The sequence below is a fragment of the Suillus subalutaceus genome, assembly GCF_016647625.1.
Source record: "Suillus subalutaceus strain FC151 chromosome Unknown DFJ58scaffold_199, whole genome shotgun sequence".
Classification (NCBI taxonomy): Eukaryota; Fungi; Basidiomycota; class Agaricomycetes; order Boletales; family Suillaceae; genus Suillus; species Suillus subalutaceus.
In genome coordinates this window covers 44,358-59,947 of record NW_024540448.1, presented here as the reverse complement: position 1 = coordinate 59,947, position 15,590 = coordinate 44,358, and the positions used below count along the sequence as shown (strand labels likewise).

The 15,590-nt window shown below is 48.5% G+C and overlaps 4 protein-coding genes across 4 annotated transcripts; 2 read left to right on the top strand and 2 right to left on the bottom strand.

Annotated features, from left to right (window-relative positions):
• Positions 1-136: 136 nt before the first annotated feature.
• Positions 137-538, top strand: DFJ58DRAFT_622816 (uncharacterized protein; the record flags this gene model as incomplete). Its single annotated transcript, XM_041381059.1, has 1 exon — positions 137-538. A coding segment is annotated over one exon (402 nt), but the record flags the coding sequence as incomplete, so codon positions are not given.
• Positions 539-3,631: 3,093 nt separating this feature from the next.
• On the bottom strand, positions 3,632-5,283 carry DFJ58DRAFT_847048 (uncharacterized protein; the record flags this gene model as incomplete). Its single annotated transcript, XM_041393391.1, has 8 exons — positions 3,632-3,712; positions 4,045-4,128; positions 4,169-4,229; positions 4,274-4,302; positions 4,334-4,384; positions 4,492-4,583; positions 4,735-4,879; positions 5,194-5,283. The coding sequence occupies 8 exons, from the start codon at positions 5,281-5,283 to the stop codon at positions 3,632-3,634; spliced, it is 633 nt and encodes a 210-aa protein (XP_041236927.1).
• A 2,476-nt stretch (positions 5,284-7,759) lies between these two features.
• Positions 7,760-10,332, top strand: DFJ58DRAFT_865279 (uncharacterized protein; the record flags this gene model as incomplete). Its single annotated transcript, XM_041394153.1, has 3 exons — positions 7,760-8,212; positions 8,264-9,066; positions 9,129-10,332. The coding sequence occupies 3 exons, from the start codon at positions 7,760-7,762 to the stop codon at positions 10,330-10,332; spliced, it is 2,460 nt and encodes an 819-aa protein (XP_041236926.1).
• Positions 10,333-13,106: 2,774 nt separating this feature from the next.
• DFJ58DRAFT_818932 (uncharacterized protein) lies at positions 13,107-15,303 on the bottom strand (the record flags this gene model as incomplete). Its single annotated transcript, XM_041391887.1, is given in 8 exon segments — positions 13,107-13,497; positions 13,553-13,614; positions 13,646-13,934; positions 13,954-13,964; positions 14,018-14,165; positions 14,218-14,823; positions 14,871-14,971; positions 15,025-15,303. The coding sequence occupies 8 exon segments, from the start codon at positions 15,301-15,303 to the stop codon at positions 13,224-13,226; spliced, it is 1,770 nt and encodes a 589-aa protein (XP_041236925.1). The 3' UTR covers positions 13,107-13,223.
• Between the last annotated feature and the right edge of the window lie 287 nt (positions 15,304-15,590).

The following is a 15,590-nucleotide window of genomic DNA, read 5'->3' as shown; positions in this document are numbered from 1 at the left end:
GCCATCAGCCCAGCAGAACGCCAAAGCAGCACCCGGTCCTCCACCTACCCCCCTTTCAGAAGCAGAGTTCCACCGTCGTCAGGCTGAACAAGCTCAGCAGCGCGAGGAACAATTCCGTCGTGAGCAAGCCAGGTTAGAGCAGGAAAGACTCTTGAAGGCCGGAAAGGCCTTGGGAAAGCAAGACACCATCAAGCTCTTTGAGTACCATCGTGGTCAGTGGGATAAATTGCAGATATCTGGTGCTGTGTTGGGCGTTTTGATATGGGACGATTTTCCGTGGCCTGTGTTCAAACGGCCAGGCGGCCCCGATGATGTGACGGCACCTTGCATCACGGCCTACATGTTATCGTCTCTGCATCCTACCGACAAGTCTCCGAAGGACCGCATTAAGGAGAACATCAGACGATGGCATCCTGATCGGTTCGAGACGCAGCTATTGCCGAAAGTCAAGGAGAGCGATAGAGACATCGTGCGAGAAGCTGCTGGTACAGTTGTCAGGGTGCTCAACGACCTTTTACGCTCCAGCACGCAAGAACTTTCTTGAGATGTACACGGAGTGAGCACGCACCTTTCTGTTTGCATGACTTGCGGGAGTGCTGACTTGGTGTTTTGATGCAGCTCTTTCACATGTATGATACCCGCTCAATCATTTGTATGCTGCACACGGATTTACATGGTTTATGACATTGTGTATGAGAATTTGAATATTCATGTTGTTTTTTTATCGATGGGTTTTGCTGGTGTCGATCTTTGCGTGCACGATGATATGTTGAAAATGAGCAAAAATCGGGAACTCTCATCTTGATCATGGCGCAGGTCAAGTAACGCATGGTGAGCTGGTGGATCCGGGAGATTGTCAAGTCACAAGCAAGTGTATCGATATCGAGTCGCGGTTGCTGCAATGCGGCCGCCTATGACTCAGTCGCAGAGGCGCCACATAGCGCCACTTGACATGTTCAAATGATTTCAAGAGATAAGGCTCAAGGTACGCATCATATGATGTGGGTTCTGTAAACCTATGTGGTTGACGACGTTGATCTTTGGCCATGTTTTTTTCAACTTGAGCCAAAATTCCGAGGATGTCATTGGTCGATGGAAAAAATTATATGCCGGTGCAACGCCGGCCCGGGTGACCAATCGCTGCGTAGGGAAGCATTCAGTGGGAGCTTCTAACAATTGCTGGTTAGTCCTGGACTCACTAGTGGTATATTGCACCAAGTTGGCTAGAGTTGACTATGGTAAGTCCTAGTACCTTGAACGAAATCCGAAGTTCCGGTTATCTCAAACGGTTATCACCTAGATCCGAGAAGATATGTTTGTGACATGAATAGGTCGTCCCGCGTGCCCCGTGGGGAACCCACGATGAACAACGATGGCAACGTGGCAGTTCACTTACTGGAATCACATCCTATGGTTCCTATCACATCTCGATTTGCATTACTGCCACGAGACGCCACGGTGGCTTCTAAGCGCCAGAGCGACCATAGAGTCCACAGGAGTCCATACGCCTCATATATTTCCCGGACTTCCTCCATTTCGACATCTCAAGGGACTCGGGTCCACACTCCCGGAGGGCTTCGGTTCACGTGGAGGTGCTCTGAGATCTGAAGGGTCTTGTATTCAAACTTATGGTTTTGTCTTGAACCTTCCTGATAGCATGAAGAGATTTTTTCGATCCTTGGAGAGATCATAGCAGCTTGGTATGTGAGACCGTTCTTCCCGGTATATCATTTGAAATCTTGTTATTATTGTCGTTTTATCTAATCGGCCTCCCTAGGCGCGGCTATTGTATACTGATTTTCAATCGAACCAAGACACACTCTCGTCGGTATTCTGCTTGCAACGCCGCTTCTTGGTCGGGCCCTGTTCAGTATCCATTAGTATCATGTCGAGATCATTGAGGCTATGCGAATGATGGACCCAGGGCAGCCTAGGTGCTGCAGAAGAACTTACTTTGCAAATACTGAGAGAATGATGGGCGTGATTCTTTTTCGGAGAAGGTATTATTCTGGGAATGTCACCCTTGTGGGGCGCATGTCATGCAGAACGCGTAAGGTTAGTCAACGATGGCATCTTCGCCTAGATGCGCTATAGATGGATCACGACGACGGTGAGTTGGTAGCTTTTCCCTGACAACTGGAGGATAAGAGAACAAGGACCCCTAGAAGACCCCACTACCAATCATGATAGGGTCATCTATACACAAGTCGAGTTGGATACTTGTTGCAGAACTCGATCTGGCAATATTGCTTGACCATGGCAAGATCAAGGTTTCGATTCTTAGGTTCGGTATACGTAGGGTTGTCCCTTGCAGTGAGATAAGTATCACGAAAAGCTTTCATGACATAACGCCATGTCAATGTACATAGATCGGTGCCGGCAATGATGAACGCATAACCGCGAGCCTATCTGAGAAAACACCGTAAAGTCACAAGGAAGCGAAGAGCAATAATATTCCTATCAACCACGATTTAATCGTGCGAGTGCGCCTATGCCGAACATAATTAATTGTGTCGACGTCCCCGATCTGAAGAAGCTGAAGGATACGTGAGGCTGACGGCCGTTCTGAGGAGCGAAAGGGAAAAATACCCCGTCTCGTCTTTTTGTCTATACTAATAGCGGCCGCCCGCCCGATGCAGTGAAGTACAGAGCTTGTTGGATTATGCAAAATCATTACGCGGGCAAGCGCAATAAAGTCTTGTCAGTAACAGTGAACGTCGAACGCTCACGATCATGTTCAATTATTCGTTGAATCACACGAAATAGACACTTCGTGAGGAAGTGTCGTCACCAAACAAGTGAGACCGTTGATTATGTTACTGAATGTCCACGCTGAACATTTCATGAAATAGTTATATAGACGAGCGTTAACAGATGTTGTATGTTGTACCGACTCGGTCACCCTGACACTCCAGGAATTGGGTGTTCAATGAGCCATGTCGGTTGTCGATATACCGAATGAGCGACTAGCATTCCATGATGACATCCCTCGGCTCAAGGTGCACCGCCGAGGAGCAGTTTATAGTTTAGCAGTTGCTTAAGGAAAGGTGCGTTTCCTCACTCTAGATGTCACTCCAATTAGTAGACAGTGCTGAAGTTGAGAAGCAATCATGGACATCACCGTTATTACGCGTTACAAGGAATTGCCATTGACTATGAAGTTGAGAAGCAAGCATGGACATCGCCGTTCATGCTATGCGTTAGGAGGAATTGTCATCAGATTAGCTTTCAGTCCGTGCAAGGTTTGCTTCGACACTATGTAAAGGGATGACCTCTCGTGGCATCGTGAAACTGGGAAAAACCGAAACGTTTACATACTGCAATTAATAACAATACGGTCAGTGAAACGATGTGGGGATGAAACCCTTGGGTGAGCTCACCTTGAATCAGTAAACGTTTAGGCCCGGAAGCTTTGTCGCTCTATTGGATTGGAAGAATTAAACACAGCCAGATGGGTAGTCAGTCCCTGAGTTGTGCGATCATGATGGAGTTAACAGAGTAGGAACGACTATATGGAAAGCGCTGGAGCCTGGAATTTAAAACGTGTTTTAGAATTTTGTGAGCGACGTCAGTGAAAGTTCAGTCTAGCATTTAATAATCGAACACGCGTTTTCACATAGCAGTGGGTCTCTCAAGGGACAAAAGATCGTGTGATAGCAATCGCCGTCCCGACTAAGATCATGATAACCTGCGAAGCTGCAACTTTAGGATTCTATACAGAGTACTAGGAAAAGAAAATCACGATAATAGCGCACCTAGTCCTGAAACACATGCTTGCCCAAGCTTGATTTTATGTCAATTGTGACTACATAGCAGGGTTTGACAGGGCGCATCGCCCCTTCGATGGACTGGGAAGACTCCTGCTATTACTAATCAACCCGGAGATGATTAGCCTATTACGTATATCATAGCGTAGATGGCCAAATACATGTCATCATCAGCATAACTTCATCCCGCGGTCCCCGCCACGGCCGCAACGTTGTGCCCAAGCTCACGATAAAGCTCTTGATATGTAGACATTCTAGCCTGTCCGTATCGACTCACAGAACCAATGTGATGCCGCCCAAATAAAACCCCGCCATGACCAACATCTAACTTGACAACGCCGAGCAGCCCATATTGCGAATTCTGAATCAGAACATAATAGTTGTGCTATGTATACAATCACTGTTCGGAGCGCCGTCAGATAAGTCCCAACTCTTGGTAATGTTCGTGATTTCATTGAAAACCTAGTGTATTAGTTCATGCGATGATAGTACTTAGATAAACTCACGCATCGGGGTTCACGCCAGGTGCACAAACCTAACACAGATCAAACAGTGACTTCTTGAACCTTGTCATTTGATGTCGACCGTACTGTCAAATTGGTTTTGGTCGAGTGGAACTAAGGCGAGGATCAGTAGAAACAGTAGACAGGTAAGAAAGAAGGGGATGTCGGTCTTCTTCGTGTGGACAACCTAGCTAGGAGACTAGGTTCCCTCCGGGACATACAAGGTTTGTGAGCACACTGTATTGCCCTGATGAGATTGCGAACGTGCCCGTCGCGAAGCCCTGATGGACAGCATATTGATGAGATAGCGAAACTGTGCCCGTCGCGAAGCTCTGATGGACAGAAATGGGGTTGGAAGTGCAAATCTAGTATCCTTCAGTAAAACTTTTGTGTTCAGCGTTGCTTCAAGTTACTGGTCTCATCATCTGATTTAGCTTTAGTGGGAAATTCGTATGATGACGTACCGAGGACCATCCAATTCGCGGCAAGGTCGGTGTTGGCTTCGATGCGCTCCTTCTCTATGTGACCTGCCGGTCGCTCTTTTCGGACTGACACATCGTGTGGAGGCCGACTCCGAGGGAAGTGTAATGGACTCGTCAGAGATAGTAGCTGTCGCAACGTTGGAACCCTCAGTTGTAGTGTAGAATTCAACTTCTCCGCGAGGCACTGTTTGGCGATCTAGGTTCTGCGCCATCTGCAACCAGGCCCATCAGTCCCAACTCTTTCTTAAATCTCAAGCGAATTTCAACAACCCGTTTCCTTCTCGGGTAGAAGCCACAGAAAGAAAATTTCCGTCGAGGACTGCGTTACTTCGGTGTCCTTATCCCCGAGTAGAGTAATCAACAAGGTATACTGCGGCTGGTAATACTTGGTATCGGTGCCTCAGCTAACTTTTCTGTGTTTATGATGTGATTAGTACTTACGTCTAGAAGTTCCGCGGCGGGTCGCGTCCAACTCCAGAGTCCAAAGTAGTGCGTGTCAGAGGGAGCTCTGAGTCTGCATTGGTAGAACATTTCATGCCTAGTTACCGTGGGTAATGTTTGTGATTACAGCACTTACACTTCAACATCCCGCGACTATCGCAATACCAATAAGCGAGAGCTTTAGCGTGGCGAGCGCAGCAGACCTTGTTAATTTCCTGGATAAACGGCTTACATGTTGCCCCGAACCAGCCTCAGGTCCGCGGTATGTTCGGACGCTTCATGGACCACGCGATTTATCCCGGGCGGTGGATGACACCACCCGAAATCGAAGAGTGCCGATGTTCTACCTTCTCCTCATGTCTCCAGCATACCCGAATTACAGTTCAAAGAGTTCTAGCAGATCGCCGACAACGTCACAATGTTCCGGCTGACGCAACGTGCATTGCAGCCGCGTCCGTCTAGCGTGTGAGCTTATCATTATGCTGGGGAATGAATCGATACATTGTAATCACGTAGTGCCAATGTGCCATCCGTCTAGTCAACATGCATATAGATAGTGAAAGAGCAGAGCAGAAGACCTTGAAATGTCAATCATCCCGATGGTGGGGCCGAAATGAAACTTGAGTAACGGCGAGCAACAGTTATACCTAATTCTGTCCTAGCCCGAGGAAGAGTGGTTGGACGACCACAGAGTGACGGCTTTGATACTAAACTTAGTACCAACCAACCACTATTGTGAAGAGCTGCGTATCTTGGTCGAATGCCCAAGCCGGGATTTTACTGGACTTGGAAAAAAAATCGCATCCCTACCGAGTTCGGAGCATACTTGGTCGCGATAGCTGTGCTCTTTGCATAATGATACTTCATGTCCTGGCCAAGCGTTGTTAAAAGCACCGTCGGGCATCACATGGTCCTGATAATAAAACACTTGTCAGGGTAGTTAATTACATTGTAGATATGCTTACTTTGACCGTTCGTGGCAAGCAAGAATGGAAAATGACGAACTGATCAGCAACACGCTTGAGAGCAATCCTGAGTGAGTACTTTATGGTGATAGACTGACGGCATGACTCAACTTGAGCGGACCTTTTGTATGTTCCAATCGACACCTTAAAAATGTCACTGGAATGGACGGAGCCTCGCTTGTGGAAGGGCAAATTTGTTCTGCTTAATTAAAGCTGCTGTATTCTGAATTCTAGATCAAAATGCAACAACCTGTTGTTCATAATAATTGGCTGTTTAAAGTGCAATGAATACACGACCACCAAGCAGTTCAACGGACTGTAATGAACATATCATTTTGAAACTCATTCAACTTGAAGCATGAAACGGCGATCACGAGATGCCTATCTCACTGGTAGCGTGAAACGGGGGACTAGGGAGATATATGATCGTGGACCATCAATGTTAACGTATGTTTTCCGCTAAAATCACCACATGCTCGCGCGGACCCGACCGAACGGCATCTATAGGCGAAAGCGGCTGCTTTACGTGAATTTACGCCTAACGGCCTGAAGCTGTCATTGGTGGAGGCAATGTTGCCAATCAAGTTTTAGGTGTAGGACCCCACAATCGCTGTGGGGACAGATTACAATGCAACTTACAAGGGGCCGTGAGCTTAAAAACTTTCGAGGTGCAAATAATGATGGAGACGGGTCGTAAGTATAACACAGAAGTCACCGCTGTTTGTGAGGCCGAAACTATAGCTAGTCAGGGCGGGTCAGGGCGGGTGTTGATTTGCCCACTGCAGAATTTTGCAGAATGTGACCGCGTGTGCATTAGAAGGCTAAGAAGGTCGAAGACCAAAGAAACAGACTTGAGGCACACGACGACCTGAAAGCTGCTTTAAACGATTGAGGACACTCTGACATTGCACTGAAACCCCGAGGCATATATAAAGCCGTGTGACGTTGAATAAATTGTAGTGTAGACTGTTGCCATTTGGCATTGTCGCATCAATTAAAATTGTTGCTTATCGCACCCGACAGCGCTTGACAAGCGCTTGTTGGAGGTCCGCGACCTACCTGCCATAAGATTCAATCTGGCATGGTGATATCCTCGGTAAACGAAAATTCTGCCTTAGCTTGTTTTTCGTGGCAGGTTCTGTCGACTGTGACATGCCCTCGACGAGGAAAGAAGTCGGATGGTCAGAGGAATGCGACACGTTGCCTTGCGTCGTGTGGGCTAAAGACCTTCTCTTCCAGGGTTGGTGCAGGGGCGCACAATGGATGATCCCACTGCGCCCAACCAGAGACAGAAATTGAATAGATTTGGGGTTCCGCTTATGTTAGCGACGGAACCCACGAACGGTAACGAAGACCAGTCGGAAGCTGAGAATCCAAAAAAGGAAAGTCTAGAAGCCAAAATAATATTAATATTCAGTACCCGTTACAGATCTGAAGAGATCGGAAGGCCAATCTTAGCTAACTCACGTTTTTTTGGAACGAAACTTTTATGTGATTTTCCTAACGAAAAGTTTGCCCTGCAAGTTGCCGCACTTGTAATAAAATGGACCGACCTGGTTCTCCTTTTTTCATTTTCGTCCCCAGTCATGATGGCTGCCAGCATGTCTGAAGACGACATTGCTTACACTGCTCTCCTCCGCCAGCTACTATCTGACAACTCAACCACACGCAATGCCCGTGTGCACTCTTGGATAGAGCACCAGTATGATTTTGCCCTCTCAGAGTCAGACACCCGAGTCAACGAAGATGATCTCGGCTGTTCCCGGGCTCCTTCACCTTCGCCGTCCTCCTCATTGGGAGCACACCGTACATTCTGTTCTGACAGACCCGACTCTCCCCTCCTACCGCGGTCATCGGTAGAATGTTCTTCAGGACCAGAGTCTTGTCCATCTTATGATGCTCTATTTTTCCCCGTCTCTCCTTCTCAGACTTTTGCTGAGGATGAGGTGAGGGAAGAGCGCGAACGCGAGCGCGCACTTCGTTTCCTCGTGCAGGAAATGTCACACTGGAAAATGAAGTCCAGTCCTACTACTCCGTACAAGAACATGGACAAGGTATTTCTATTTATGATCCGCTATTTATCGAGTTAAAATTCGGTTACTTAGCCTTTGCCGTCTCCTCCGCCACCCTCGCCGGCGACATCCACGACGCAGTCCACTTCGTCGCGTGTCATGCGTTCACGTTCCTCATCGATGCGCATTTCACGGCTGCCTTCTTTCACAAGCACGTTGTCGTCTGATCAGAGCCAACCACAAGATATATTTACACCGCCATTGCCTGTCTCCGTAATTGTGCACGGAGACACTCAACACGAACTTATTTCAGACCTTAAGCGTCCCGATCCGATTTTCCTCCGACGCATGGAATCATTCAACATGAAAGTTCAGGATGAACAGGAACTTTCTCTGCTGTCACCGATTCATGATGATCGTGATTCAGCATACCCGTCCCCTACGCTCTCCAATTTTTCGTACGCCCCATCTCGCGAAACTGCCCTTACCAGTCCCTGTGTCAGTTTTCCTGCGTCCCCTGCGAGTGCGACCTTCGCTCCTTGCTCACCGGAAAATATTGCACTGCCAGCATCCCCTCATACTGAACGCTTCCCGGAGCCTCATTCCGACGATCGCGGTGATGATTCATTTCCGATGTCTCCATCCGACACGGCGCTTCCCGTTTCACCATCGACAACTGCGTTTTCAGCGTCTCCTTCGTCAACTGCATTCCCCGTATCACCGAGTACCACTATATTTGCCGCTTCTGCACCTGAACTTGCTTTCTCTACGTCACCTTCTTTGACAGTGTATCGCGCCACCCCTTCGGACTCGAAGGATTGTGTAAATGATAATACCGCACAATCTCAGCATTTACGCTCGCCCACTAATAGCTCGGGAGATCTTCAAAGCAGATGGTCAGTTGCCACAACGGCATCACTAACTCCTTCACCTTCCGATCCGACGCCGACATCTTCAGGGACATTCCTCAGGTCCAGAACTCCCTCGAGGGGCAAGAAGGACAAAGAGGTATCAAAAGAGGTGAAAACCCCGCGCAAAACGCACCCGTCTTATCAGTTTTCATCTCGAAACTCTCCCCAGGCCGTTCAGATAGCAATGTCACAGCTTCGACCGACTATGACTATGAGTCGGATACAGACGAGAGAGTCGTCAAACCCGCAAAGACAATTGGAAAGAAATCATCCCTAGCCAGTCTGCGGGCATCATTCTCTTTATCACGTGCATCTTTTGCATCTCAACGTCCACTAGTGTCGTCCTTGGCGGAGGTGCCTCCGCTCCCTGTGTCCCCTTCGCGTACGTCATTCGGTGCATCACGTGTGTCTTTCGCAGCCGACGGTGCGATGGGCAATGGGGAGTCGGTGCCACCGGTACCGACCATCTCGTTATCGAGAATCCCTTCCCGCGCCACCGTGCTCGACGACACATTGCCGCCTATTCCCCAATCTGCTTCAACTATTACATCATTCCGGAGTGCGTCTCTGGTTTCTCTGCAGGCTTTTACCCCTCCTTCGGCTTCGGCATCACAGCTGTCCTTGCTTCCGTCGCCCATCGCAAGTCATAGTACATCAAGGTTGTCTTTACTATTGGCATCTGGATCTTCCAGGAATTCGGTTGTGTCATCTGCCGCATTAGACGCGCCCATCTCTATTCATCCCATGCCAAGTTCGGCGCCCAGTAGGGCCAAGTCGATCTTCAAGCTATCTTCGCGACCAAAAACACCCAAGGTTCGGGCCGTGCCAACTCCTTCAAAACTTCCTCTTCCCCGGACAGTAGTTGTCTCCTCTTCCAGTATCCCAAATGGGGCAAGCCCAATTGCGTCGAAGATCCCACCACCGCCAACAAAATTCACCCCCCCATCAAAATTAGCATCAATGCTCGCTTCGCAGTCTTCATCATCGCGGCTTCCTCATCCGACATCTTTTAACGCGCCACCAATATCCATGCTTCCACCTCCGCCGTCGAAGATCGCTCCACCGCCAAAAATTATTGTGCCGACTCCTCGGACACCATACCTCGGACAAGCGAGCCCTTCGACTATGGAACCGAAGTCACCTATGTCAATTGACGAGCCAACTGCACTGGTTTCGAGGCTTCCATTGCCTTCGGCAATGAAGGCGTCTCGCACTAACACCGTGAGGGGCTTTTGGCGCAGGGCACAATAGGTGCCATTTGGGTATGTAAGCTTAGTTCAGTCATCTTCCTGGACGCTAATATGGTTTTCACAGTCAAGCATTGGTGACCGTGGAAATCAGGATGCGGAATGGGTCGCTTCTTTCTGCTCAACACGCCGGCACGCGTTTTTGTCAATCTCATACTACTATCTATTGGTTATTCTCATTCTACCACACTCGTTATTGAATTGTAAACCTTGGTCATTACTCAGCCATCTCGCTCGCTCGCTGCTTTCCCTGCTCCGGTTTTCGTATGGTTCCTCTGGATTTCCGCTCGTTGGTGGTGGATCTCATCCTCTACTGTCATCCATCTGCACTATCTGTTGTGGAATTATACATGTACTCGGTCCTTGCCTTTCCTATCGCATTCAACCTATGTCTTCGAGCTACTCTCGTCTCGCTGGTCCGCCCTAATACCGTGCTCCACCTGCATCTTGTTTATACGTCACTATTCTCGTGATTCTTATTCTTGTTCATACTTGAATCCCGCTCAACCCGAACATCACAATCTTTTCGCGCATAGATAGCAATTGTACCTCAGGTCATACCGCCGCATCTTTCATCACACATTTACTTGCATATCACTTACTCATCGCTGCATCTGTAGAAGGGGGAATGGAAGGAAGAAGATGAAATATAACCAAAGTTTGAGATCATTTGGGATACGTATTAATCAGGGTGCGCAGTCACAATCGTCGATGGGCGGGGAAAATCCATTGCTTCAAGGGGCTGCTCCTGCGGCCCTCCGCGCGCGCCAGGGGGAAGACCGCTGCAACTCCGGACTTGAATAAGGTATTTCGTCATGGCTGAAATTTGAAGTCCATGATCAAGATTCAGTTGCTCCACTATATGATGATGAACCATAAGTATGTTTTCAAATTCACCGTCCCGAAAATCAATATTCACTGTGTGTCGGCGGAAATGCGATGTCATCCAATGGATTGAAATTTCATCCTGACCGCATTAGTGTCTATTCGATGCCGGGCGTCTCACATACCAATGCAGTCTTCGTCCGTGGTTCAAGAGATATTTTGTGATTGGTGGACTGGCTACTTAGGCACGCGAATTCGTTCCGGCCTGGACTCTGGAAGTGAGGCATAACTTGGCCCATTCAATTATTGGGACTTGCTTACGGCAGCAGAGTTGGACCTGATACTGCGGTATTGGTAGTATGTTCGGAACCATGATGGGCGTATCATTCTCTCAACAAGCTTCGATGCTTTTCTGCATACTCCGGGCTCTCGACCGGCTAAGCACTTGAGGGCGCTTGAACCCCTTGATTAGTATGATGGGTTTGGTTATGATCGTGGACTGCAGCGTTAGAGTTGCTGACCACAGTGCAACGCAGTACTTGAGGTCAAATTTCCGGGTCCACTTCCAAAGACCCTGCCTCAGGAATCGAAATTCTTGTCCAACTTGAACTAGACCATAGTTCGGGAGCCTTCGACAATTTACTCACACGCACGGACTAATACCCACCTCTGGTTTCTCGTACCGATGGCTCGTACATACCACTGCCAATCCTGGCTGGCTCATATTGAACCAATGGAGGAAGGGTTACGCTCGATGGGTTATCACATATTGAGTGTAGGCCCGCAAACGTTATGTCATTATGCTTATCAGTCGCCCGAGGACAAGGCTCGCTATACAACTTCAAATCTACAAGTTGGAATTCCCCTTGCAAGATCTATTTCCGTCCACTGATCAAAGTGAACCTTACATCGTTGCGATCTTACAGCGCCTCGACGGGATGGCTCGACCCAGTATTTGGCGCGACTCCGGTACCTCTCTTGGCTTACGGCTTGGACAACATCAATCGACTCCAAATGGCAACGTCCTCTCAAGAAATTACCTCCAGGAGCCTTATATGCGCCCCAGATAACCTTGTATAGCACTTTTTTCCGTTGGGGGTACATTTCACAATGACGTCTCATAGATCCTTCACACCGACGGAACAATGTGAAATGAGAAGAGTATGCCGGTACTTGTCTATCCCACTTTGACCATCGTGTCTACCTCCCCTCATTTCCGCTCAGGCTGTGAGCGAAGACACCTACCTTCCCATCGAACCTTCTGGTCATAAACTCCCATTTTTCGAATGGAACACTATGCCAAGTATTCACGTTCAAATTCTCGAAACAAACTGCGGACTGAGTTTGACAGCGGTGATATGAGGTTGCTCAACCTTGAACTGACAAGTTACATCACGATAGCCTAGGGGTAAGAAGGACATGTCGAGCCTCGCTTCGTCCTTTTTTCTCTCAGGTTGACATCTGTCATTCCGCGAGTGGTATCAGTCAGCTTCTCAATCTCCGCAAGTACGATCTCACCGCATTAACGACGGTAGTCAAGCCCTGCCTTTGCGATACCATCGAGCGCCTGCTTCTACTGATTGAAAACTGAGTATCATGCGCCAGCTGATCATCCGTCGTACTCTATACTTCAATCAAATCAATATTTGGCTGAAAATAGTCACCTCTATCAAAGTGAACACAAGCACTTTCGCCAATGGGGCTTTCACTAGGTTGTTGTTCGCGTAGCTCTTATTAAAAAGTGCAGCCAATCGATCATATCTCGGCGACATCTCCGCGTCCTATCAAATACCTAGAATTAATACCGTGATCATGTTCAACAATGTTATCGATTGTCCCTGTGATTGCACTGATTCAATCACTCACACTTGTGACTCGTGAGCTAACGGGAGGTCAATCGACATTGACGCTAGAACCGACACAACTGTCAAATGTCTAGCAATTAATGCAGTCCTTTGATCCGCTACCTAATTGGTTCGTCGTTAATTCTAACAAATTACTCGAGTCATTAATGCTATTACAAGCAAATATATTATATCTAATCTGGTATACTGGAATCCGTCAAACTTGTCAAGTCTCCAGCAACGCAGTTCGTGGATCGGCTCCATGAGAGGCACGAAGATTCACGACACCGCCGGCGACCGAACTGTATGCATGAGCATAGAAGTACGCTGCGTGGGCAAGGGTTGCCTGCTCGACCACACTGAGGACGTCGGTGAGCATCAGAGACCATCCAAAGGTTCGGCGATCGTCTATCGTTAGCAGGTCCGAAATCAAAACGGCACCTTGACTACGCAGGTATGTAAGATTCGTGGGATCGCGTTCGTCAGTGGCAATGTAGAATCTGAAAATTTTAGTATAATTTTTTCTCCTCATCAAAAGCAAGCTACATGTCTCACGGGTCATGATCTGCGGGAGGATCTAGAAGTAGAGGCGTGCGATCAGCTTGACCAGGAGGAACCTTGTACGTGTAGAGAGGTCCCGCGATGCACAAATTGTAGGATATCACGTCCGTCGCGTAGATGGCGCTTAACCCGGGCGAGATGAGCTGTGAAACTCGGTTCCATAGCCCATTTCAACGTCGCAACTAGAATACCTGCTGTGAGCGTCGATGCATTCGAGAAATATGTGGACTGACAGTCTCCCCGTCGCATATGCGCTCCCATCCACATCCGTCCGCCAGCCTTCTCGACCATGCGGTTAGACAGCTGATCCGCCAGCTCAATCACATTGTCTGTGAGACGAAAGTCATACAGGACTGTTTGCGTGTATCTCTCTCGACTTTCAAGAGGTGGTGAACTTGAGGGCACCCTACTCACTGGGTGTGATTAAAGCATCTTGTAGATGGGGATAAAAGAAATTACCGGCTTCCGTCCCGAATGAACCTCACCTCGGAGGAGGAGTACATCTTGCTCTATGAACCCAAAGTCTTCGTACAGTCCACGCAGTAGGTTTCGCGGGGCTGCTTCTCGGATTGGAACCACGACATCTTTCGTTGCGTCGGAGCCACAGCTAGGCAGATGGACTTATTCTCGGAGCCAGCCAAACAAGAGAATAGACTTACATGCCGCCGTAAGTGTAAAGCACTTCCCAGCCATTCTCTTCCAATGCACTTGCGATACCGCCAGCCGATGTCGATGATGACTCAGTCTCAATCGGGTCATTATTATCTCCCACGACTACGAGGACAGTGTCCCAATCAAGAACCGATGCGCCCGATGTCATTGCATCATGCAATGCCTTCGATAGAGGGGTTTTTTCTGCGATAGCCCAGGACCCGACTTGTCCATGAGTGATGTTCCATCCCCCCCTCTCTCGCATAGTTTGTGGCAGCTGATCAACCCGAATAACGTCGGCGTCATACCACTCATTCTTGATAACGTAGAGGCTGGGTTCCACCTTGCTGTCAGAGAAGATGTTGATGCCGCGGTGATATAAATCGGTATCCCAACGTCCGTTGGTGGTTTCCACATCGACCGAAATGTTGTGCAAGCGGAGATAATCAGATACTGTGATGACTGCATGTGTTTCACGCAGATGGGTCAAGTTGAACATGAGAGACACGGGTATTCTCCAGGCCATTTGTTTTTCTACGGGGAGTTGGCGCCATTCATCTTTTCCGGTTGCGTCCCCCCTATTGACCATAGTAGCATACGCAGCGCACACGGAGCTGGGAAAATCTTAAAATGTGGGGGTCGATACAAGCATAGCACGTACCTGTCGAATTCGCAGGCACGAGCGTAGACGTAAGAGGGTATGATTGTAGTACGGTTTAGAATACGTCCGTGGAGAACAGCTGTCTCGATGATGTATCGCATCTATCGGGAGTCAGCCATCACTTGCATAGTTCAGAAAAGAATCTGGGATATACATTATTCCAGCCTAACCAGAGGCTGTAGTCGCGTGCATAAAACCCTTTGGTTCGAGAGACTAAGTGACGGAGAGCGTCGAGCTCGGGATCGACCTCTGGAGACCCGCCCTGTTCTGAGGTGATGTTGGAGGGAGACTGCGAGTCTTCCAATGTTGTGTGCGCAAATAGAACTGAGTTTGGGGTGATTCCCAGCATCTTCAGTGCTAAGCCCGCCAGGATGCTGAACACGACTAGCGCGCCGATAAATGCCGGAATGGAAGGACGACTATGTCGTTTCATTGTAGCGGGCTGAACTGTAGCTTTCGCGTGAATTAGAATGAATGGGAAAATAAAATAGGCTGTGGTGAATAGTGCTGAACAAGTTGCAATTGGCCCGACGCCGCATCAACGAGATCAAACATAGGGGATTCGTTGACGCACTCACCTCATGATACATTTCCTTTCTGGTCATTGTTATTCAGTACTACTTATTAGGTTTGAATCCTGTCGCGGCGTCCCCAGTGCTGAGCTGCACAAGTATCCTGTCCTGCCAGGATACATTAGTGTGCCCTATTCAGGTACAACTT